The sequence below is a fragment of the Ranitomeya imitator genome, chromosome 7 (genome assembly GCF_032444005.1).
Source record: "Ranitomeya imitator isolate aRanImi1 chromosome 7, aRanImi1.pri, whole genome shotgun sequence".
Lineage (NCBI taxonomy): Eukaryota > Metazoa > Chordata > Amphibia > Anura > Dendrobatidae > Ranitomeya > Ranitomeya imitator.
The window spans coordinates 151,210,807-151,236,499 of record NC_091288.1 but is presented as its reverse complement, the minus strand read 5'-3'; the positions used below and the strand labels follow the sequence as shown (position 1 = coordinate 151,236,499).

The 25,693-nt window shown below is 45.2% G+C and overlaps 1 protein-coding gene across 1 annotated transcript; it reads left to right on the top strand.

The window, feature by feature from the left end:
• Positions 1 to 3,701: 3,701 nt before the first annotated feature.
• LOC138646119 (zinc finger MYM-type protein 1-like) lies at positions 3,702 to 5,747 on the top strand. The gene has a single exon (XM_069735582.1). The coding sequence runs from the start codon at positions 3,702 to 3,704 to the stop codon at positions 5,745 to 5,747; it is 2,046 nt and encodes a 681-aa protein (XP_069591683.1).
• Positions 5,748 to 25,693: the final 19,946 nt, after the last annotated feature.

The following is a 25,693-nucleotide window of genomic DNA, read 5'->3' as shown; positions in this document are numbered from 1 at the left end:
TGTTAAAAATAATAAAATAATTATATATATATCAATAAAGTGTATCGTATCGTATCGTAATTATATACTCACCCTCTGACGTCCCGATCTCCGCGGCGCTGCTCCAAAGATGCTGTGCGACCAGGACCTTCGTGACATCACGGTCATGTGACCGCGACGTCACCGCAGGTCCTGGTCGCATAGCAAACCTGAGACCGGACGGCCGCGTGCAGCGCTGAGACTTCAGAGGTGAGTATAGCTTATTTTTAATTTTAATTCTTTTTTTTTTTTTTACCACAAATATGGTTCCTGGGGCCTGGAGGAGAGTCTCCTCTCCTCCACCCCGGGTACCACCCGCACATTATCCGCTTACTTCCCGCATGGTGTGCACAGCCCCATGCAGGAAGTAAGCGGATCAATGCATTTGTATGGATGCAGAATCGCTGCGATTCTGCACAAAGAAGTGACATGGTCCTTCTTTTTTTCCGCAGCAATTCAGCGCGTTTTTTTTCGGGATTTTCCGCATCATGTGCACTGCGGTTTTTGTTTTCCATAGGGTAACATTGTACTGTACCATGCATGGAAAACAGCTGCGGACCCGCAGCGGCAAAATCGTGGCGGTTCCGCAGTAAAAACCGCATAGTGTGAACATACCCTTAGTTCTACTTATAACAACCTAGCTTGCATTTTCTGTTTTTTTTTTAAGAGAAAATAAATACGGTGTACATTAATTTAATATTTTTGGGTCTAGATTGAGTTCCAGATATTGGTAGGACCCGTTGAAGTGCTGAGGCACGAAACGGCCGTTGTCCGCTTTGTTCACATCCCTCCTGCATATTTTGAAAAATGTCCGAATAAAAATTGTGACCACCACACTCGGGTAAGTGCACTTTTTTTGCCTTTTTCTCTTGGACTTTCATGTTGTTCTGCAGAAGCTGCACCCCGTTGTTATATAAAGGAATTTTGTCGGTCCTCTCTTGAACAAAGGGTTGTTTGGATAATAGGGTCTAACTACAACAGCAGTGCGGGGTATTATCTTTTTACCCTTAGGGTACCGTCACACAGTGGCATTTTGATCGCTACGACGCCACGATCCGTGATGCTCCAGCATCGTAACAGTATTGCTCCAGCGTCGTAGACTGCTGTCACACTTTGCAATGTACGACGCTGGAGCGATAATTTCATGACGTATGTGCGATGTAGAAGCCGTTGGTTACTATGCGCACATCGTATACAATATCGTGCACACCTTTGTTACACCATGCGATCATGCCGCCACAGCGGGACACTAGACGACAAAAGAAAGTTTCAAACGATCTGCTATGACGTACGATTCTCAGCGGGGTCCCTGATCGCAGGAGCGTGTCAGACACAGCGAGATCGCTGGAACGTCACGGATATATCGCTGGAACGTCACGGATCGTGCCGTCGTAGCGATCAAAATGCCACTGTGTGACGGTACCCTTAGTTCTACTTATAACAACCTAGCTTGCATTTTCTTTTTTTTTTTTTAAGAGAAAATAAATACGGTGTACATTAATTTAATATTTTTGGGTCTAGATTGAGTTCCAGATAAAATGTTTGTGATTATGACGTTAAAAGTGGGTCCTGCCATAATCTGCCGAAAGCTAACACTCAGGTTCCCTATTATACTCCCAGTGGCGTAGGAAGGTGGGTGAGGGGGGGCGGGCCGCCCCGGGCGGCACAATGCGGGGGGTGGGTCACCGGGCTGCAGCCGGCGCTGGCTGAAGAAAACGAGCGCGATCTGCGCTATACCACGGATTATCGCTGGCGGCGGCCATCTTCCGGAGGCCGCGCATGCACAGATGGTAGTGCTCGGCTTCCCGGGGCTTCAGGAAAATGGCCGCGGGATGCCGCGCGTGCGCAGATGGAGATCGCGGTGGCCATTTTCCTGAAGCCGAGTTCGCATCTTTTATTATATTACCCGTAACTTTCACTTTCGATCTCCTGTCAGTGTCACTGCAGCGATTCCAGGAAGCACCGGGGATTTCTGAGCGTCCGCACAGCAGCAGATCACATCAGATCAGAGGCAGAGAGGATCGCACCAGGCTGAGGTGAGCAACCGCCGGACAGCAGCCGCCCGGTGTGGTGATAAGGGGGAGGCCGCATTTATGCACTTTATTTATGTATTTGCAGTTTCTCTTTACACACCACTTTTAGGGTCCTTCAGACTTTCTTATCTATTTATACTTTTTTTTGAGGGGGGAGGGAACGAGGTGTTCCCCATTATACTTTATACTTTAGGCACGCAGGGCCTGTGATGACGTCGCGGTCACATGACCGTGACGTCACGGCAGGTCCTTCTGCCAGACGATCTATGCCAACGGAACGTGGCGGTTGTCTCGCGAGGAGCGGTAAAAGCGGCGTAGGTGAGTATATAATGGGTTTTTTTTTATTATTATTTTTAACATTAGATGTTTTAACTATTGTTGTAAATTGTAAAAAACTTGGTCACACAGGGTTAATAGCAGCGGTAACGGAGTGCGTTACCCGCGGCATAACGTGGTCCGTTACCGCCGGCATTAACCCTGTGTGAGCAAAAAAAAAAAAGAGTTGAGCAAAAAAAGCATTGTAGGTCTCAGCAGTCACGTTTGTGGTCCCAGAGGTCTTGGTGGTTCCAGCGATCACGTTGGTGGTCCCAGCAATCGCGTTGTGGTCCCAGCGGTCACATTGGTTGTAAGCAGAACTTTTTTTTTTTTTTGCAGTCCCGATCATGTGATGGTAACATTCACTGGCGAAAGAATTTAACTTGTCCATCTGAGGTCTTATTTCTGCTGCATTTTTTTTATTCTAAAAAATGCATCATAGACAATTCAAATTCAGCGTACAGGCTTTACCAACTTACTCCGCTGCCGGGCCGATTGGTCATTTGGTGGGAGGGTGGGACTGTGTGTAGCAGCACCCAGACGTAGGCAGAAAGTGACGTCATTCTGGGAATGCTGGAGTGTCTGCAACCAGTCCCGCTCTTATGCCGGCTACAGGAGTGCCATCCTGGTGGCCCGGGCCCTTGTCTGACCTAACTTTATTTTTTTGTTATTTTGTTAGGCTTAGATAAAATGAAGCGAAGAAAAGAAAGTGGTGCAATGTTTAGAAAAAAGAAAAAGGCTAAGGAGGAAGAATTGAAAAAAAATGAAGGTGCACTACTAAAATATCTCAGCCACGATACTACTACTCCTGTTGCTGGGGAGATTCCTAAATTCACAGCATCAGACACAAGTGCTCCTTCAACTTCAGGAACCAATGAGCAGTGTGATGACCAAGACATTGACCCAAGTGCTCCTTCAACTTCAGGAACCAATGAGCAGTGTGATGACCAAGACATTGACCCAAGTGCTCCTTCAACTTCAGGAACCAATGAGCAGTGTGATGACCAAGACATTGACCCAAGTGCTCCTTCAACTTCAGGAACCAATGAGCAGTGTGATGACCAAGACATTGACCCAAGTGCTCCTTCAACTTCAAGAAGCAATGAGGAGTGTGACGATCAAAATATTCCTGCTATTGATTTAAAGGATGTTGGTCTTTGGCCAAGTAAAATTAATGATGATACAAGGATCTTCCTGGTACGTCAAGGTGCATCAGTGGTTCAGCATCTAGACTCAGACTTTGCTGAAGTGGTTCGTGAGGGAGCATCAATCAAAGGACAAAACAGAAAACTTACACGCAACTGGTTTTTTAAAACTCTGCCAAATAATGAAAAAATGTTGAGGTCATGGTTGCTGTACTCTCCTTCCAAAAAAGCCCTTTACTGCTTTTGTTGCAGACTATTTGCAGATGCAGAAACAAGTCAGTCTAATTTTGATTCAGTGAATGGATTCAACACATGGTGGAAACTTAATCCTAAAGTATACAACCATGAATCTAGTGTGGCCCATGTAGAATGTTTCACAAAATGGAAGGAGTTAGAAATTGGACTCCAAAGTGGCGTAACAATTGATAAAAAAGTACAGGAAGAAGTAGAAAATAATGTGAAGAAGTGGAGGGAGATACTTGCAAGATTGTTGGATATCATTAGATTCCTTGCTAAACAAAATTTGGCTTTACGGGGTCACAGAGAAGTAATCCATCATGAGACTGATTACGAACCTGAATCAACTGGAAATTTTTTAGAATTAGTTCATTTGTTGGCGAAATATGATCCAGTTCTACGTGAACATATTCTAAGAATCAAGTTTGGAAAAAAGTTTGCTACATCATATTTCTCTCCTACAATTCAGAATGAGTTTATAGAAATTTTGGGAGGGAAAGTAAGAAGCAAAGTTGTGGAGCAAGTAAAAATAGCAAAGTATTTTTCTATGATATTTGACAGCACCCCTGATATTTCTCATAAGGATCAAATGTGCCAAGTTTTACGCTACGTTATGATAAATGGAAATGAAGTTAAGGTTGTGGAATCATTTGTTGATTTTATTGAAATAAAAGGTAAAACTTCAGAGAGTATTTCAACTGTGATTTTGCAACAATTAGAAAAATACGGAATTGACATCCAAAATTGTAGAGGACAAGCATATGATAATGCTGCTGTAATGGCTGGTCAACATACTGGCGTTCAGAGACGCATTAAGGAAATAAACAAAAAAGCTGAATTTGTTGCATGTACAAATCACTCTCTGAATTTGGCAGGTGTACATGCAGCTTCTGTTGCACTGAGTTCGGTTACATTTTTTGGAACTGTGGAGCGTTTGTTCACATTTTTTTCTTCTTCTACCCATCGCTGGGATGTTCTGATTTCAGTCACTGGTCAAAGTGTCAAGCATGTATTAGAAACTCGGTGGAGTGCACGGGGAGATGCTGTGAGTGCAGTGAAAAAAAATTACTCCAAAATTTTACAGGCTGTAGAACATTTAACTGGTGAAGAAGAAAATAGAGTTACCAGGTCAGATGCTGGTGTGTTGCTTGTTGCATTACAATCTTTTTCCTTCCTGTGCTTTCTTGGCCTGTGGGAATCTGTGCTTAAAGAAACTAATGACACACAGGTCTACCTACAGACCAAAGGATTAAATATCCAACAATGTGACACAAAACTTGGAGCATTAAAAGCATTTTTAACAGAAAACAGAGAGGAATTAGTTAAGCATTCAGTAGCTTATGCAAAAGAAATTTGTGAAGATTTGGGAATAGATATGGATCGCCGCTCTAGAAAGAAGAAAAAGATGGCAGGTGAAGAATCGCAAGACGCTGCATTGCCATATGAAACGGAGTTGATGAGAGAAATGTACCTTTCGTTGGACAGAGTGATCCAAGAAATCACAACAAGATTTCAACAGCTTCATGCTCTTGCTGAAAAATATGCCTTCCTTACTCCATCACACCTTTTGGACGATAAGTATGAGTGTCAGCTAAATCAAGATCACGATGATATTAATAAGGAAGAGTTCCTCATTGAGAGAAAAAGGCTTAAAAGTTTTCTTTATGTTGCTGTTACACAAGACAAAAAAGAGACATGGAAGGAGGACAGTCCGCTTGAACTGTTGCAGTTTATTGTAAAATACAGTCTAGAGAACTCAGTTCCAAAAATTGTCACACTCCTTCGCATTTTTCTTACTATTGCTGTAAGTGTTGCTACTTGTGAGAGGAGTTTTTCCAAGTTAAAGCTGATTAAAAATTACCTAAGATCCACAATGAGCGCCATGCGTTTAGGAAATATGGCCATTCTGTCTATTGAACATCAGCTGAGTGAAGAAATAGACTTTGATGATGTTATCAACGATTTTGCAAACAGAAAGGCAAGAAAAGTAAAATTCTAAAATATTTGAAATCAACTTTACTCCCAAAGTGACAATTTAAAGTTTCAGTTAAACAATAAAGAGTTTTTTTTCTGTGCGTGTTGTCCTGACTATTTTTGGTAACCTTTGTGTGTATTGAGTCGAAGGGGGGGGGGCGCCAAACTCGCGACCGGCCCCGGGCGGCAAAAGCTCTAGCTACGCCACTGCGCTCCAGGAACACAATGACAGGAGGAAGGTATCCTTCCGCACTGTATTCCTCTGCCGCTGTTAAAAAAAATAGTCCCTAGTCTCACTTTTGGCATTGTTGTATGAGAAATTTTCCCACGTAGCAATTGCCATAAAGTGAGACTTTGTCCTAAGGTAACCTCTCAGTGATGCACTGCAGGAGCCATTGTCTCCTGTCAGTGTGTCACTGAGGGTCCTATAGAGCAGTGACATCACCCGATGTCACTGTTCTATAGGGGAGATCGTCGTGGGACACTCGTTATTAATTGGACTACGGCGGACAGGTAGTATACGGTTTATTATTTTACGTTTTTTGCAGGCGCTGACGTATGGTAAGTATGGTTAAATGAAGAATATTAAAATACTTTTTTCCTAATGTGTGCGTGTTTTATTAATCCTTTATTACTATTGGATTAATAATGGATAGGCGTCTTATTGACGCCTCTCCGTTATTAACCCGGCTTAATGTCACCTTACAATAGCAAGGTGACATTAACCCCTTATTACCCCATATCCCACCACTACACGGGAGTGGGAAGAGAGGGGCTAAGTGCCGGAATTGGGCATCTTACAGATGCACCATTTCTGGGGCGGCTGCAGACTGGTATTTGTAGCCGGGGGGCCCCTCTCTAGGCTATGAATATCAGCTCACAGCTGTCTGCATAGCCTTTCTGGCTATAAAATATAGGGGGACCTCACATCATTTTTTTTTGGGGTCCCCCTATTTTAATAGCCAGTAAAGGCTACGCAGACAGCAACGGGCTGATATTCATAGTAGGCTTCAAATATTGGCCCCCGGCCGTCGGCTTTCCCCCTCTGGCGCAGAAAATTGCGCGGGAGCCCACGCCGTTTTTTTTAAAAAATTCAACACTCATTAAGGCCGCTTTCACACTTGCGTCGGTACGGGTCCGTCGCAATGCATCGGGCCGATGTACTGATGCACGTTGTGAAATTTGTGCACAACGTGGGCAGCGGATGCAGTTTTTCAATGCATCCGCTGCCCATTCTGAAGTCTGGGGAGGAGGGGGCGGAGTTTCGGCGGTGCATGCGCGGTAGAAAATGGAGGACGCGACGGGCAAAAAAACGCTCATTTGAACGTTTTTTCGTGCCGACGGTCCGCCAAAACACAACGGATTTGTTGCATAACGGATACGACGTGTGGCCATCCGTCGCGATCCGTCGCTAATACAAGTCTATGGGTAAAAAAACGCATCCTGCGAGCACATTTGCATGATCCATTTTTTTCCCAAAACGACGGATTGCTAAAAACGCAAGTGTGAATGTAGCCTTGAGCCTTTCTCAAGCAGTGAGTATTACTTCTTAGTGCATATATATAGACAATCCCATCATCCCTTAATTACAGCCAATTAAAGTGCAATTTTATAACATGTAATACATATCATCACAAGTTGCATAAAGTGCTTAAGTGCTAATAGTGTCAGGTGAATAAATCCTGCATATTATCTTTAAGAAAATGGAGTGCTGCCTGCTTTTTTGGAAATGTATGGACTAGAGACAACCAGTGCCCGGGTGGTCTAGGGGCTTTGCACCCAAAGATAAGTAAAGGATTTGTGCTGTTCCAATTTTTTTGCTAATATGTTGTTGTCTGGAAATTTTTGCACATATAGATCTTTTGACTTTTTGATTTTTTTGAGTTTAACCAACATCCTTAAGGCATTTTTTTGAAACATGGATGAATTTACCATGGAGCCAGGTGTCTTTAACTACACTGTGGAGGATGAGGAACGTATATTGAATAACATTGAGGGGGATGCAGCTTTCTTGAAAATACCCTCACATACTGAAATGAAACAACATAAATATATGAATGATATGAAGCGTTTGAATAGTTCACAGTTACATTTAACAACACTGGGACACTGTCTAAGGGAGCGTAAAATACCGAGAGGATTGAGATCTAACATACTCCCTAATTTATTTTTTGGGAATGTGGCATTTTGCAATAGATTTACAATGATATCAAACAAATATGCTATGGATATAATGTTGTTAAATGTGGAGTTTTTGCAAGATGAAGCTAAAAAGTTGCAACATAGCATTGGGGAAATGGAAGAGAAGATGCAGGAATTACTGAGTAAAGATGATTGGACAACATTTAAGGAGAAGGTGGATTAATATATATATATATGTAAATTTCGAGGAGAACTGGAGGAAACTAAAAGGAAAAAGTGGAGCAGGGATATTGGAGACTATGAGACTGGTCGTATATATACTTGGCAAACGGATAATTCAAAAATGCCGTGGAAGAAAAGAGGTCTTGTGGGAACAGGAAGCATTAATATTAGTAACAGTGACTGTTTGAATAACGATTATGTTCCTTACAGATTTGACCAAAACTTCAGAAGAAGAAAAAGGCGGGGAAGCAGACGCCAACACCAGAGGCAAAAAGAAGCCAGAAAAAAACAAAATTCAAACCCAAAAGACAATAAACCTCAAGGAGGAGGGAACAGAACTTATAGTAAACATCTCGAAAAAGGTATTAACGAACATGCAAATTTCTGTATTAAGTAAAGGACTACGTTTCAGCCCATGTGCACATGTAAATTGGTTTGAGTTACAGCTAGACCTTGAACGTTTCTTTAGACAGATTAAATTAAGAGAATGGTTTAATGATAAAGACATCAACAAAAAGGCTAAAGTAAGTGAATTTAATCTGAATGGAGTACAACTAAAGGTACCTTCACACTGAGCGATGCTGCAGCGATACCGACAACGATGTCGATCGCTGCAGCGTCGCTGTTTGGTCGCTGGAGAGCTGTCACACAGACAGCTCTCCAGCGACCAACGATGCCGGTGCAGCCAGTGCAGAGAAGCACAGCGCCGGGGACAGACAGCGGAAGGTAAGTATGTAGTGTTTGTTTTTTTTACTTTTACGATGGTAACCAGGGTAAACATCGGGTTACTAAGCGCGGCCCTGCGCTTAGTAACCCGATGTTTACCCTGGTTACCAGTGAAGACATCGCTGAATCGGCATGTCTGCATGGAGTCCAGCGACGAAATAAAGTGGTGGACTTTCTGCAGCGACCAACGACATCACAGCAGGATCCTGATCGCTGCTGCTTGTCAAATTGAATGATATCGCTAGCCAGGACGCTGCAACGTCACAGATCGCTAGCGATATCGTTCAGTGTGACGGTACCTTAAGGAAAAATAGCAAATTTATACCACCAACCAACTCAGCTGTAATTGAGGCCTTTGAAATAGCAGTAAAGCTAGACATTGAGCAATTAAGGAATAATGTAGTGAAAGAGTATGCACATCCAAATATCCTCAAGGAGGAGTTTGAGGCATTGCAGGAACTTGTCCATGACGACGAAATTGTGGTGAAACCCGCTGATAAGGGGGGAGCAGTCGTCGTCATGGACAAGGAAATGTATATTACTGAAGTAATGAGACAGTTAAGTGATGACAATGTGTACTTGAAAATGGATGGTGATCCAAAGTTTGATATAAGTAGAGAAGTCAAGGCTTGTTTAAAGAAGCATTGGATACATATGTGATAGATCAGGATCTGTATGATTTCTTATTTGAGAATAACCCACGCACTCCAGTGCTATATATAATCCCAAAGATACACAAGACAATGGTTAACCCCCCCCAGGGCGACCTATAGTTTTGGGGGTGGGTTCAATTTTCAATAAGATGGGTATCTCCCTAGATAAGATTTTCAATCCTATGGTCAAACAATGTAAATCATATATTAGAGACACAACCGATTTTTAAAGAAAATTAGAGGCACTGCATTTGGAAGGTGATGTGGTGCTTGCATCCTTCGATGTAGTGTCGCTATATACATCTATTAACCATGAACAGGGTTTTGAAGGCGGTTGAAAAGAAGTTGGATCCATCGAGGTTCACATTGGAAGGTAAAACATTTTTATTGAAAATGCTAGAGATTATTCTGAAACGAAATTACTTTTTGTTCGGTGATGCGTTTTATACGCAAAAGCGTGGAACAGCTATGGGGGCCAATATGGCCCCCTCGTATGCACATTTGGTCATGGAAGTCCTGGAGGAGGACCTCATCTATGTATCCCACCACTTCCGACATGTCTTGGTGTGGTGGAGGTACATAGATGATGTCTTCCTCTTGTGGACAGGGTCTCAGGATGAGTTGGAAGAATTTCACCAATTTTTGAACACTATTGATGACACAATTAAGTTCACGTTAGTTATGTCTAAAAAGGACATTCAATTTCTTGATGTGCTTGTCAGTCTCAAAGAAGGGGAACTTAGTACTACACTATTTGTAAAAAACACGGATAGAAACAATCTTTTGTTATTTGATAGTCAACATCCACGATCTATGGTGAAGTCCATTCCATTGAGTCAATTAATTAGAGTGAGACGCATTGTTAAAAAAGAAGAGGAAATACGTACAGTGGTGGACTTAATAGTCAAAAAATTTCTGGATAGGGGATACTCTAGAAGCCTGTTGGAAGTAACTAAAAACAAGAAAATAGGGTAGAACTTATACAGAAGGATGTCAAAGATAAACGCAAAGAAAAACAGAGACGTGTTCCGTTTGTTACCACATATGGAGAAGAAAGTAGGTTGGTAGCAAATGTCATAACAAAACATTGGGGGATACTGGGAAAGTGTTTGCCTGGCATAAAAGAGTTTGAATTGCCGCCTTTATATTCATACAAAAAGAATAAAAATATTAGGGATTTTTTGGTAAAATCTGATGTAGGCCCAAGAAAGACGAGCAGACAATTGTTCCTAACTGGCTCCAGAAAAAATGGATGCTTTCCATGTTTAAATTGTGTGAATTGCACCCATATGATCAAGGGTGGAACATTTCAACACCCAGCAAAGGGAAGGGTGTATGAAATTAAACACTATTTAACATGCAATTCAGACCATGTCATCTATCTCTTGATATGTCCGTGTAACCTGTGGTATGTTGGCGAAACGACCTGTGAGTTCAAGATTAGAATGAACCAACACCGATATACCATAAGGAAGGGGAGATCTGATCTTCCTGTGCCGAAACACTTTGTTGAATGCAATCATTCCGAAAGAGATTTAAAAGGTAAGATTATTGATAGGGTGCCAGTGGATAGGAGGGGGGAGCGGGGGGGGGGGGGGGGGGGAGGGATTTGACAGGGAGCAAGTTCTCAAGAAAAGACAATTAATGTGGATATACAAGTTGAACACCCTCAGGCCTAAGGGCCTAAATGTGGATTTTAAAATGCATGCAATTATATAGTATACAGTACTTCATCATGAACTGTGTAGTTGATGACTTGGAAGTAATGGTCTATTACTGTGATTTTATATTTGGGAATACTTGATTGTCTTTGAGTATGTTCCTAATTTTATATATTTGTTTTGTTTAGGTGATTTTGCTGTTTGAATACTGCCGTAAGACCTCGCCTGCAGTGACATGCGGAGTTGGAGAAAAAATTCTTTTTTCGAAAAAAATTATTCTCAAGAAATTAACTGTGAATTTAATATAAAATGATGAGCAATATTAGTCATACGTGTGATGAGATTGAAGGCCAATGAATAAATTGTTGAAAAACATTATTTTAGTATTTTTTTGCCATTGCTGTGTATAGAAATTGGGACGTTTTCTATATAGTGTCCAGGGGTTGTGGCTTTTGCCCGGAAGGGTTAACAGTATTTTTTGTTGTTTTTTTACTTTTACGCGAAAGGGCCAGGTGTTTGTTCATATAGCTGCGGTTTAGGTGCTATCCGGGACTATTATGCTACCACTATGCCGGGGTCAGGAGGTGAGGCACTTTGCTATAAAAGGTTTGGTGCACCCTCTAGACACTGCTTGGTAACTGGAAAATGGTCTGAAATAAGGCCATTTCTGGTTGCCAGGGTGGGATTAGGCATAAAAAAGTCCGTGTGGCAAAGAAAGGGTACTGTGCAGTGTGAACTACACAATAGTGCGGATTAGTCATATTTTGAGGCAGAGTAAGCATATACTGCAAGTGCCGTTGAATCTTATTGATAAGTGAATGGATCCCTATGGATAGGGTACCCTGAGAGGCACGCCACAACCATTATGGCCATAGGAGATATGCCACAACCAATATGGTGGTAATAGGCGCCACTGCGCATGTGCCAGATTATAGATGCCGCACACAGGTATCTGATTTGCCTTGAATCAAACACGCGGGTGTGACGTAATCACAAGCGCTTGGATATTCCACAACCATGATGGCGATAGTAGGAACTTTGGGAGATATGCCACAACCAATATGGCGTTAATAGGCGCTACTGCGCATGCGCCCGATTATAGATGCCGCATACAGGTATCTGATTGGCCTTGGATCGAACACGTGGGTATGACGTAACTGTAAGCGCTGGGACATGCGCAATAAGCAATTTAGAATGCCGATATCCTCCATTAACAACATGTCTCTCCAGGGGTAAGCAGAAATAACTGATGAGATTATTAATAGTCGACTAAACGAAATGATTAGATGTATGAACACCTGACACTATTAGCACTTAAGCACTTTATGCAACTTGTGATTATATGTATTACATGTTATAAAATTGCACTTTAATTGGCTGTAATTAAGGGATGATGGGATTGTCTATATATATGCACTAAGAAGTAATACTCACTGCTTGAGAAAGGCTCATTCAGAGCCGAAACGTCGCAGAGACATGTGATAAGGGGAGTGATGGTATGTCTGATGGCACTGAAGGAATTCTACTGACCAGGTATCACCAGCACACATTACACTTCACACTCCGGCCACTAGGGGGAGAAAAAGGCTTTATTTATTGGGCCACTCCTCACACTGGTAAAACTAGGGGTTGGATAGGAAGTTAGTCAGAAGCTGACTGGGTTGGATTCAGGCAACATCCCGTGGCAGGGGGTGTTGCAGGGAGAAGACACAGAGGGGTCCCTGTCGGGAGGGGGAACCTGGCAGGAGCCTAGCGAACAGAGCAGAACGTTACGGAACCGCGCCTGCACACCCCACGGCGGTATCCTAAGAAAGTTACACGAAGGGAAGGATATTGTGGAACAGTGAGAAACGAGATCAAGCACAAAGGAGAGCCAGTAGGAGTCGTGCCGTGAGACCGAGGCAACATCCTACCTAGGCGAGTAGCCGGTGGCCGGAACACCGCGGGAGTAACTGACTCTAGGCCTTACTTCGAACTCCGCAGGACAGTTAATTATAGGTTGGCTGTCTACCTTAAATTTCCTACGAAGACATAGGGGGCAACGCGTGGAGAGGGGCATCTCTAGGGTCCCGGAAGAGCTCCGAGCCTTCCCGTCATACAGGTGCGTCCTAGCCATAACATACCTGGGGGACGAGAAACTAGTAACATCTGGAACAAGCGAGAGAGAACTAGAAAGAATGAACGAACGAGACCAGAAGTTGTGAGGACTATTCTGAATGCTCAGCAGGGTAGCACTACAACACACAGGCGCTAGTGGTAGGCACTGATTTCCACCTGCAAAGGGAACTCTGGATGTGCCCATCGGACCGGCCGGTCTCAGATAGCCCTGTTAACTGTGCTCTGGATTGCGGATTCTGAAGTCTTCAGTAAAGAGGTAAAGAGACTGCAACCTTGTATCCTCGTTATTGATTGCACCTCACACCATCACCATCTACCTTACTGGGAAGCCCTGGGGACATACTTCACCTGTGGGACGGTATACCATCCAGCTGCCATTCCATCACCCCAGCGGACCACACAGCAGTGTCGGTCACCCTGACCGAACACTACAGGTGGCGTCACGAATCCCTGATAGACTGTACCACCTTTATTGGACGCCCCTTAGCAGGGTCGCGGACCGGGTCTAGCCACCGTGACAGCCTCAGAACCGAACCATAGAGGCTCGGTACCGAAAACTCGTAGCCCTGTGTCTGGGGGCGATCCATATGGACTAGAGACAACCGGTGGACAGGTGGTCTAGGGGCTTTGCCCCCGAAGATAAGTAAAGGATTTGTGCTGTTCCAATTTTTTGCTATTATATCAATTTATAGATATATTTATAGATAGATATATCTATAGATACATAGATGTATCTATCCATATATCTGGCTGCTTTCACACATCAGGTTTTTGCCGCCAGGCACAATCCGGCGAGTTTTGAAAAAAACAGATCCGTTTTTTTTCTGCCGGATCCGTTTCTTCCGCCAGATCCTTTTTTTCCCGCCGAATCTGTTTTTTTTTGACCGGATCTGTTTTTTTTCCACCGGATCCGTTTTTTTCCTGCCGGATCTGTTTTTTCCACCGGATCTGTTTTTTTCTGCCAAATCCATTTTTCCCACCGGATCCGTTTTTTTCTGCAGGATCCGTTTTTTTCCGCCGGATCTGTTTTTTTCCACCGCATCCGTTTTTTTACACAGCATCTGCTTTTTTCCACAGAATCCATTTTTTTCAAAAACAGCATAAAAAACGCATCAAAAACCACACCAAAAACCTGCACCAAAATCTGCACCAAAAACTGCATCAAAAAAGCATAAAAAACCACACCAAAAACCTGCATCAAAACCTGCACCAAAAACTGCATCAAAACCAGCATCAAAAACCACACCAAAAGCCTGCATCAAAAACCACACCAAAAGCCTGCATCAAAAACTGCACCAGAAACTGCATCAAAAATCGCATCAAAAACCGCATAAAAATTTTTTGGTGCGGTTTTTGATGCAGTTTGTTGTGTGGTTTTTGATGCGGTTTTTGAGGCTATGTGCACACGTTGCGGATTAGGCTTAAGAATTTCTGGTGCGGATTCTGCCTCTCCTGGCAGAAAACGCACCTGCGGATTTGTTGTGTTTTTTCTGTGGTTCCGCAGCGTTTTTTGTGCATTTTTGCTGCGGTTTTCTTGCGGATTTACTGCGTTTTTTACCCCTGCGATTTTCTATAATGGAATGGGTACAAAAACGCTGCAGATTCACAAAAAAGAAGTGACATGCTACTTCTTTAACCGCAGCATTTCCGCAGCTGAGTTTCCGCAAAGTGTGCACAGCATTTTTTTTCTCATTGATTTACATTGTACTGTAAATCACTTGCGGATCTGCAGCGTTTCTGCACTGCAAAAAACGCTGCGGATCCGCAGAGAACCCGCAACGTGTGCACATACCCTGATGCAGTTTTTGGTGCAGTTTTTGGTGCGGTTTTTGATGCGGTTTTTGGTGCGGTTTTTGATGCATTTTTTGGAAATAAATAAATAAATGGAAAATGTGCATTATTTGAATGGAAACATGCATGAAAAAACGGATTCAGAGGCCGGATTCATAATTTCACATCTCAGTTTCATCCGTTTTTTGCTGGATCCGTCACTGTGCGTTTTTTCGCCAGACAGAAAAACCGTTCCTCTGTATGTGTTTTCCATCCGGCGGAAACAGCTTTTTTGACGGATCTGGCAAGAAACGGATGAAACGTGTGGCCATCAGGCGCAATCTAATACAACTCTATGAGAAAAAAACAGATCCGGCAGAAAAAAACGGATCCTGCAAATGTGCTCGCAGGATGCGTTTTTTACCCATAGACTTGTATTATCGTGCAACGGATCCATTGTGTTTTGGTGGACTGTCGGCACGAAAAAACGTTCAAGTGAGCGTTTTTTTTTGTCCGTCGCGCCCGCCATTTTCTACCGTGCATGCGCCGCTGAAACTCCGCCCCTCCTCCCCGGACTTCAGAATGGGCAGCGGATGCGTTGAAAAACTGCATCTGCTGCCCATGTCGTGCACAAATTTCACAACGTACGTCGGTAAGTCGGCCCGACGCATTGTGACGGACCCGTACCGACACAAGTGTAAAAGAGGCCTTAATGAGCGTTGAATTTAAAAAAAAAAAGGGAAAAACGGCGTGGGCTCCCGCGCAATTTCCTGCGCCAGAGGGGGAAAGCCGAGGGCTGGGGCCAATATTTGTAGCCTGCTATGAATATCAGCCCGTAGCTGTCTGCGTAGCCTTTACTGGCTATTAAAATAGGGGGATCCCCCAAAAAATGAAGTGGGGTCCCCCTATATTTTATAGCCAGAAAGGCACGCAGACAGCTGCGGGCTGATATTCATAGCCTAGAGAGGGGCTATGGATATTGGCCCCCCGGCTACAAATATCAGTCCGCAGCCGCCCCAGAAATGGCGCATCTGTAAGATGCACCAATTCCGGCACTTAGCCCCTCTCTTCCCACTCCCGTGTAGCGGTGGGATATGGGGTAATAAGGGGTTAATGTCACCTTGCTATTGTAAGGTGACATTAAGCTGGGTTAATAACGGAGAGGCGTCAAAAAACCTGCAAAAAACGTAAAATAATAAACCGTATACTACCTGTCCGCCGTAGTCCAATTAATAACGAGTGTCCCACGATGATCTCCCCTATAGAACAGTGACACACTGACAGGAGACAGTGGCTCCTGCAGTGCATCACTGAGAGGTTACCTTAGGACAAAGTCTCACTTTATGGCAATTGCTGCGTGGGAAAATTTCTCATACAACAATGCCAAAAGTGAGACTAGGGACTATTTTTTTCACAGCGGCCGAGGAATACAGTGCAGAAGGATACCTTCCTCCCGTCATTGTGTTCCTGGAGCCCCTAGAGAGCGGTTGCAACAGCTGATGCTGCCGTTCTCCACGGGAGATCGTCGTGGGACACTCGTGGATTTCTGTGGATGAGGGAGCATATTGGTTGCTTGTTATTTTAATTTTTTTACAGATGACACTGGCTTCGGGGATCAAAGTGACAAGTAATGGTGAGTATGACCTATATGTTTAATGTACTGTATGTCTGTATGTATGTAATGTATGAATGTACTGTATGCAGTATGTATGTAGTATGTATGTAGTTTTTTTTTTTTACATTCAACACATTAGCTGGATGATGGGGCTACAACTCTCCCATCATTGGCTAATGTGTCAATCACTGTCACTGTTGCAGGCATCGTCCGATGGGACTTGTAATCCCATCGGACGATGCCTGCACATTTCCCCCTGCAAGCCGCACAGAGCCCCAGCAAGCCCGCACAGAGCCGCGGCAAGCCCGCACAGAGCCCCGGCAAGCCCGCACAGAGCCCCGGCAAGCCCGCACAGAGCCCCCGCAAGCCGCACAGAGCCCCGGCAAGCCCACCCAGAGCCCCCGCAAGCCTGCACAGAGCCCCGGCAAGCCTGCACAGAGCTCCGGCAAGCCGGCACAGAGCCCCCGCAAGCCGCACAGAGCCTCGGCAAGCCTGCACAGAGCCCCGGTAAGCCCGCAAAGAGCCCCGGCAAGCCCGCACAGAGCCCCGGCAAGCCTGCACAGAGCCCCCGCAAGCCGCATAGAGCCCCGGCAAGCCGCAGTGCCCCGGCAAGCCCGCACAGAGCCCCGGCAAGCCCGCACAGAGCCCCAGCAAGCCTGCACTGAGCCCCCGCTTGTCGCACAGAGCCCTGGCAAGCCGCACAGTGCCCCGGCAAGCCCACACATATCCCTGGCAAGCCTGCACAGAGCCCCCGCAAGCCACACAGAGCTCCAGCAAGCCCACTCAGAGCCCCCGCAAGCTGCTCAGAGCCCCGGCAAGCCCACACAGAGCCCCGCAAGCCGCACAGAGCCCCCACGGTCACGCACAGACCCTGCCCGCACACACACACACAGTCTCCACCCACGCACCGCCCACACTCCATTATAGTGCATCATTGCACTATGGGAACTTCCGATTCCAGTATCCGATATCGCAAAAATATCGGAACTCAGTATTGGAATTCCGATACAGCGAATATCGGCCGATACCCGATATGTGCAGTATCGGAATGCTCAACACTAGTCTTCATCTGAATGGGTAACTGTGAAACCTCTTCTTAGACTAAATTTCTCTCTCTCTGTGGAGGGGTAATGGACCTGCTGCGATTAAAACACCTCCTAGCCACAGGTGTTTAAAGTGTAGGACCTGGTATAAGAGAAATGCCCTAATGTGGCTACCAGGTACACATGAATTGGCCAATTTATGCGCTAAACGCTCTCATTTTTTCATATTTCTAGTGCAGTAATGCAGTTCAACTTTCATGTTTCATGTTTGCATGTTTTAGCGCTACAGTGTGCTGCTTTATTTATTTGGCCTAAAAGAGTAGACATTTTTCGTTCATCATATAGAAAGGTGTCTTTTGACTTTTGTGAATAGGTTACTTCTTTTCCAACTATGTTCAATTGTCTACTTAACCGCCAGGAAAATGTTGGGAATTAAAACTTTAGATAGTGTGGGATGTACGTGTGCATTATGTTTATTTAAGATGGCACCCCAAGGATCTTTAAGAATGTTATAACCTCTTTAAGAATACATTAACAAGTAAATTCGGATGTACAATCTTTTGATTTTTGAACATGTTTACCAGATGTGGAGCATGTTGCAAATAGTGGGACAACCCTAGATACTAATAGGGGAACACTCAGGAACTGCATACGAGCTGGCTGGAGGTACCACCTAGTTATGACCTTCAGGTTGATCTTAGTAGTTAAAGTACTGAACATGTCTTTTGTGTTAGAAGTCCAATTCTGGGACCCCTTTTTTTTAGTTAGGGTGAACCTTAATTCTAAATTCTATATGTAAGCCCCATATTAATTGCATATATGCTGCTTGGCTTTAAGTGGAACTAAATTAAAGTAATAAATATATACATGCTGCCAAATCATTTGTAGTGTTCTGCAATATTTTCTATTTTTCTTCTTTGTAGAAATTGTCAAATTCAGTGGAAAAGAACATTTAAGCTCCGTTGTTATATGTGCTTCTAACAAGACGTGATTGATGAAACTGCATTTGGCCCCTTTCAGCAAAATATTCGACAGAAATGTGATGTGACCCTGGTTGGTGTTAAAGCTATGCATGTGAACAGCACATTCAGAACAACGTTGACATCTTGAGGCTTCATAGATTTCAATTGGGTTCTGGATCTCCTGTAGAACATGACTTCTTATTTTAATGATACAAAATGGATATCTAAAATATCAGCAAATTTGACAGTAGTGTGCTTCATTAGTGCGCTATACTGTGTTAGATTGAGGATGTGAATTTTGTCTTTTTTATCTCTTTTCTTTTCCTTATACTGTACACTTGTATTAACTATTTTAAATTGGCTCAGTGAAGCCTGACACCAAATTTGAAGCCTGACTGGTTAAATGCATATAACATTTTGTATGCTTGAATAAGAATTGCATAACCTGATGCAAGATATATAACGGGTGAGCTCGTCAGGCATTTAGAGGGAAGTTGATTAAGAACTAGGGACTGTTAAAATCGCGTTTAATACAGTTGAAATGAAAATAATCTTAAAGCTAGCTATAATCAGCTATTTAAAATCTGCAGATGAATGGAGCAATGGTGGAAAGAACAATGCTCCACATCAGGAGATTATGCATAGTCAAACTGGTTCACTTGAGCTTACCCTTTTAATAAAGCAAAATTCTCATATCATCGTTCTGGAATTGGGGTCTACTCTACTACACTTGGCATTGCAATCAACCAGCTTGAAAAATTCAAACACTTTCAGATCATACATTATTATATATGTATAGTGCACCATTCACTGGAAAAAAAAATTATTTGCATGGTTGGGCTTTACTTCGTAAAGTATGAGGTGTTACGTCTTACATCCGAAAAACAGGCTATTTTTTTTTAATACTCTCCCATGGGTTTCATGTTTCTTTTCATATACCTTCCTTACTGAAGTTTTGACACTTCAAGAAGTTTTTAAAGAGTGCTCTATGTTCTCATCTAATTGTCAAAAAAAGTCAGTGGCCGCCAAGCAAAATAGTCAACAAAGACAAGAGCTGTACACCTGCAAAAAAACAGAACAAACAGCAAGCTACAAATTAGAACAATATGCACACATCTAGTTTACATAAGTAACCAAACATTTATTTCACAAAAATAGAGACCACACACCAGAGAAAGCATGATTAACTGCTTGCAGACAGCCAAAAGTTTTAGAAAGTCCTTGCAGAGTCAGGAGTGGGGAGGCATCTCCTCATGGAGAAGGTAGTGACTTTTTATTATTATCTCTGCCTTCCTGATTGCTGTATACACAGGGCTGAATGAGCACTGTTTATACAATTCATGAAGTAGTAAAAGGGCTTCCTCTTTCCATCCTAGTGATCATATGATCATAGGTGTTGGGTAGAGCTCCTGGGTCTTAAAAGGCCAGGATTAGCTCTATAGTTCAAGCAGGAGCTAAATTTGCTCTGTAACTGAGGATAATATGTCAGTCCCAGTTGCAGGGGAAATCAGCTATGATATAAATGTATTTTAATGCTGAAATTTCAGAGGAAGTTAGATCCGCAACTTTGACTTCCTCCAGGTGTATGTGATTCGTCCGGAGGTGAGGAGAGTGAAACCACCACTGATTAGTTGCGGGGATCGCGTAACATAACAATGTAACGTGATCCCTGGAAGAGCCAGTGATGACACCTTTTGAATGGCAGCGGCACTGGAAGTGAGTACAGGAGTTATTTTACAACTGGGAAACATAGGGATTGAAAAGGGGTTGTCCCAGTAGTGGCTGGAGAGAGAGAACTGACCCTCCATTAAAGTAGGAGGCTCCTGAAATGACCAGGTAATTACAGCAGAGAGATTTAATAAGAAAAATACATCAAGTCTGAGATTCGTTTACGCAGAGGCGAGGAAGTACGCTTCCAAACCAAAGAGCTTTCTCTGATTAAATACTCTTACTGAGACACTTCAGAGCCAGTGGTCAGTGCATTGATCCGATATTTATGGGAGACATATTTTTGGCGTTGCAGTGAATAGAGATATACAGGGTGGGCCATTTATATGGAAACACCTAAATAAAATGGGAATGGATGGTGATATCAAATTCCTGTTTGTGGCACATTAGTATATGGGAGGGGGAAAACTTTTCTAGATGGGTGGTGACCATGGTGGCTGTCAGGAATCCCCTGACCGCTGCCACCAATTTGTCACGATTCACACCGTGACCGTCACCCCTACGTCACGGGTTGGGGTGACTTTAGGCCAACAGACGGCTATCACATGTGCAGGGGGGCTTATCTTAGTTATCCCTCCAATGCTAACCATGTGATGAGAAAACACACACAAGGCTATTGACCTCTTAGTTTACAGCAGGGGCTTATTCTAGGTATCCCACTGCTTTCAATATACCACAAACTGCAGGGATTTATGTATAGCCCGCTTACAGTTCCACTTAACACTTGCAGCTCTCTGGCGCCCCCCTTACTCTCAGGTCAGATTAGGTACTGCACCCTGGGTAATTAGTCGCCAGAAAGGCTGCCTGCTATGTACTGGCTATTGGGCACGCTGCAGCGATGCGATAAACTACTCCCACTCAGGTAGGAACAATAATTATCAATGCCGCAGCCGCTACAGCATCACTCAACAGTCAGCACACTCTCGCTGCCACCAGCTTCGATTAAACGGGTCCGAAGCTAACCCAACACAACAGTAACAGTAGCGTATTTCCCTTCAGAAGACTTAGGGTACGGTTTAGAACAGGAGAACGAACTAATATTAAATATTATATCCCATAAAAATTAGGCAGTGCTTTATCAAAAATATTTTATAAAGATGTTACAAATGAGACAATTGCAAATATGTACACGGGTAATTATAACATAAAGGGAATAAAGGAGAAAAGATAACACTCACATGTTCAAAGCATGGCAGGCCCCCAGGCTGGTGCAGCTTTCCATACGTCCCAGCTCATGGGATGTGCTCAGCTCTTCCAGGAAAATAGGACAAGAAGGAAGCTGGGGATGTGTGCAGACAGTTATAGCCAAGCCTGTAACATCCCAGAAAGGGGTTGGATCACCTCGTCCCTCCTACCTCTTCAGTTAACTCATTTTATTCTAATCTATATCTAATTTCGATAACTCCGCTACAAAACATGTCATGGTCCTAACAAACTCATCATTCATCTCGGATTAACGTGAGCATACTAATGAGATCAAATATGTCCTATCTGGGATACATATTTACAGAGAAAACCCTACTTCTTTACCAGACGGAGTTAGAAGCCCGTGTTTCGCGGGATGGGTAGATACACCGAGTGAGAATACGAATATATATTTTCATGTTCTTAACGTAAACATGGTGCATAATACCGTACAAAAACCAAACAAAGAATCTTTCATGAATTTTGGAGCCATTTTTCCAGTTCCAGCTAGTGCAGGTGGGAGGGGCGAGGGACTTTCGTCGAGCCTGGAATTTATGACCCCAGGGCAATAAAACCCCCTTCTAGCATACAGTCCGTAGCCCAGAGAGAAACAAGGAGAGTCAGCTAGTGAAGGGGGGGTTTAGCCCACCTCATGAGCTGAAGAGCAACTAAACTTATATGATATTTCATACCATATCGTGGCACCTTCCCCTTTTGGTGTGCGCTAGGGAGGCAGTACCCCACGGTATGCCTCCATGGGCACCTCAGTAGGTTCACCCTGGCGGGAGAGTCCATCTGCATTTCCATGCTCTTTGCCCGCTTTGTGTTCAATGGTGAAGTCAAACTGCTGAAGGGCAAGGCTCCAGCGTAGCAACCTGCCGTTGGTTCCACACATGGCGTTTAGCCAGCGCAGAGGGTTGTGGTCGGTCACCACAGTGAAGGGGCGACCGTACAAGTAGGGCTGCAAGCGCTGCAGGGCCCAGACTATGGCCAGGCACTCCTTCTCGATGGTGGAGTAGGCCACTTCCCTCGGCAACAGCTTCCGGCTCAGGTATAACACGGGGTGCTCTTGGTCCTCGGAGTCAACCTGGCTGAGCACAGCACCAAGGCCAAACTTGCTGGTGTCGGTCTGCACCAAGAACGGTCGACTGCTGTTGACTGCTTTCAACACAGGGGCGTTGCACAGTGCGGTTTTCAACGCCTGGAAGGCCCCCTCACAGCCATCTGTCCAGTTGACGATGTGGGGTAGCTTCTTCCTGGTGAGGTCCGTCAAAGTTTTTGCCAGGCTACTATAGTGCTGTACGAAGCACCTATAGTACCCTGCAGTGCCCAAGAAGGACATCACCTGTTTCTTGGTCATGGGAGTGGGCCAGTTCACGATCACTCCCACTTTGTCAGGCTCTGGCTTCAGGGTGTTCCCGCCTACCCGGTGCCCCAGGTAGTGAACCTCCCTCATGCCCATCTGGCACTTTCCTGGCTTGATAGTCAGTCCTGCTTGGTGAATTCGCCTGAGCACCTCCTCGAGATGCTGCAGGTGTTCCTCCCAGGAGAAACTGAAGATGGCAATGTCATCCAAGTACGCCACTGCGTACTTCTCCAGTCCCTGAAGCAGGAGGTTGACCATCCGCTGGAAAGTAGCAGGGGCATTCTTCATGCCGAAGGGCATGACCGTGAACTCGTACAGTCTAAAGGGTGTGATAAAGGCGGACTTCTCCTGCGCCTCGGGGCTCAGGGGAATCTGCCAGTATCCTCGACTCAGATCCATTATTGTTAGGTAATCTGCGCCAGCTAACTTATCCAGCAGCTCCTCGATGCGCGGCATTGGGTGCGCGTCGGAGGCTGTGATGGCGTTGAGCCCCCTGTAGTCCACGCAGAACCGGGTGGTCCAGTCCTTCTTTGGCACGAGAACTACAGGTGATTCCCACGCGCTCTTTGACCGTCGAATCACCCTCAGTTGTAACATCTCATCGATCTCTTGGCGCATAATCTGCTGCACCTGGTCAGAGATTTGATAGGGTGTTCGCCGAAGTGGGGCGTGATTCCCGGTGTCCACCTCGTGGACGGCTAACTCAGTCCCCCCAGGTCGGTTGGAGAACACGACCCGGAAGGGTTCCAGTGTGGTTTGCAACTGCAACCGCTGGGGTTCAGTTAGCGAGGCGCTTACCTCCACGTCCTCGATGGACCCATTGGCCTTGGCTTGAGCCAGCATGTCCAGGAGGGTGTCTTCCTCACCGTCTTCGGGCAAGCTGCAGACCGGTAGGACGAAAGGTTCACGTTCGTGATGAGCCTTCATCATGTTGACGTGAAAGGCCTTTCGCCTACCCCGAGCGTGGTCAAGCGTGACCACGTAAGTGACCGGATTGAGCTGTTGGTGGACGACGTACGGGCCCTCCCAGGCTGCCTGAAGCTTATCCGTTGGTACGGGGACCAGCACCCACACCTTTTGACCCACGTGGTAGGTCCGCTCCCGGGCGTTCTGGTCGTACCAGTGCTTCTGATCAGCCTGAGCCTGCGTCATGTTGTCATGCACCAACTGCGTCAAGGTCTGCATCTTGTCACGGAAGCGCATGACATACTCCACTATGGACACTTCAGAAGGGTTCGGCTCCTCTTCCCAGGATTCTCTTACCAACCCAAGGGGTCCCAGGACTCGCCTGCCGTACAGGAGCTCGAAGGGGGAGAACCCCGTCGAGGCCTGCGGAACCTCTCGGTAAGCGAACAGCAGGTGTGGGAGGTACCGCTCCCAGTTGCGCCCTTGAGTCTCAACCAGCATGCGTAGCATCTGTTTGAGGGTACCATTGAAGCGTTCACACAAGCCATTGGTCTGTGGGTGATATGCACTTGATACCAGATGCTTCACCTGCATTCTCTTACAGAGAGCCTCCATTAGGCGAGACATAAATTGGGTCCCTTGATCAGTAAGCATTTCCCTGGGAAACCCTACACGTGAAAAGATGGCCAACAGGGCATCCGCCACCTTATCTGCCCTAGTTGATGACAGAGCTACTGCCTCTGGGTACCGGGTAGCGTAGTCTACCACAGTAAGGATGAATTGCTTTCCAGAGCTGCTGGGGACGGCCAGCGGGCCTACAATGTCCACCGCGATCCTCTGGAAAGGCTCCTCTATCACTGGCAAAGGGATCAGGGGAGCCTTAAGAGCAGGCCCCGCCTTCCCCACTCTTTGACAAGTGATACAGGAGCGGCAGTAGTTTGACACATCTGTCCCCATCTTAGGCCAATAGAAGTGTTGAGACAACCGGGCCTTAGTTTTGCTGATCCCCAAGTGTCCAGCTAGCGGGATCTCATGGGCAATCCACAACAACCCACCCCGGAATTGCTGCGGGACGACCAGCTGTCTTTCCCTCAACCACTCCTTTTGTGATTCTCCGGGTACTGTCTCCCGGTATAACCTTCCTTGTTCCCAGAACACCTTCTCCTTATCAGTCTCGGAGAAGTGCGTCCTGGCAAGTTGTCTCAAGCTCTCTAGGCTCGCATCTGTGTGCAGAGCGGCCTGAAACTCCTGGCTAGGGGAAGCCAGAAGCGACGTCAGGGTCCCTTCCCCACGGGAACCCTCTTGGACCTGCTCTGGGTCCACCTCTGGTTCAGTCACAGTGATGACTGAGGAGGGTCCGGAAGGCTGACAGTTATCTGCGTTCCGGGCACTCTGACTGCGGGTGACAGCAGCTACATAGGCTGTCTCCCCAGGGGTTTCTACAGACCCATCAGCCGGCACTGCTATGGGCTCTACCTCCCCATCCACCCCCAACACTCCAGGGGCAGTGCTACTTGTGGGCCAGTTACCTTTCTCGGTGGCACTGGTCACTTTCATGGCATCACCTTCCTCACGGTTCCCATGCATCTCCCCATTTCCTGTAGCACCGACACTTGCCCCTGTTAGGGGTTCCTCAGCCGTCTCATTCTGCAGAGCAACGTGGCTGAGCACGCCTGTACCTATGGACACATTAACCTTCACAGAAGAATCATTATCAGGTTCAGCTGGCACAGGTACAACATTTTCACCATCAATCCTAGGAAAAAAATGGTTATTAGATGCATCATTACAAGATAAAGCATGGTCAGGTAACACATGCGATTTCCCATCATCATCATCATCAGGGTTAACTTTACCCTCATTAGTAGATTGGG

What these genes read in the sequence shown, in the direction of transcription:
- LOC138646119 (XM_069735582.1), top strand. Translation starts at nt 3,702, where the DNA reads ATGTTGAGGTCATGGTTGCTGTACTCTCCTTCCAAAAAAGCCCTTTAC.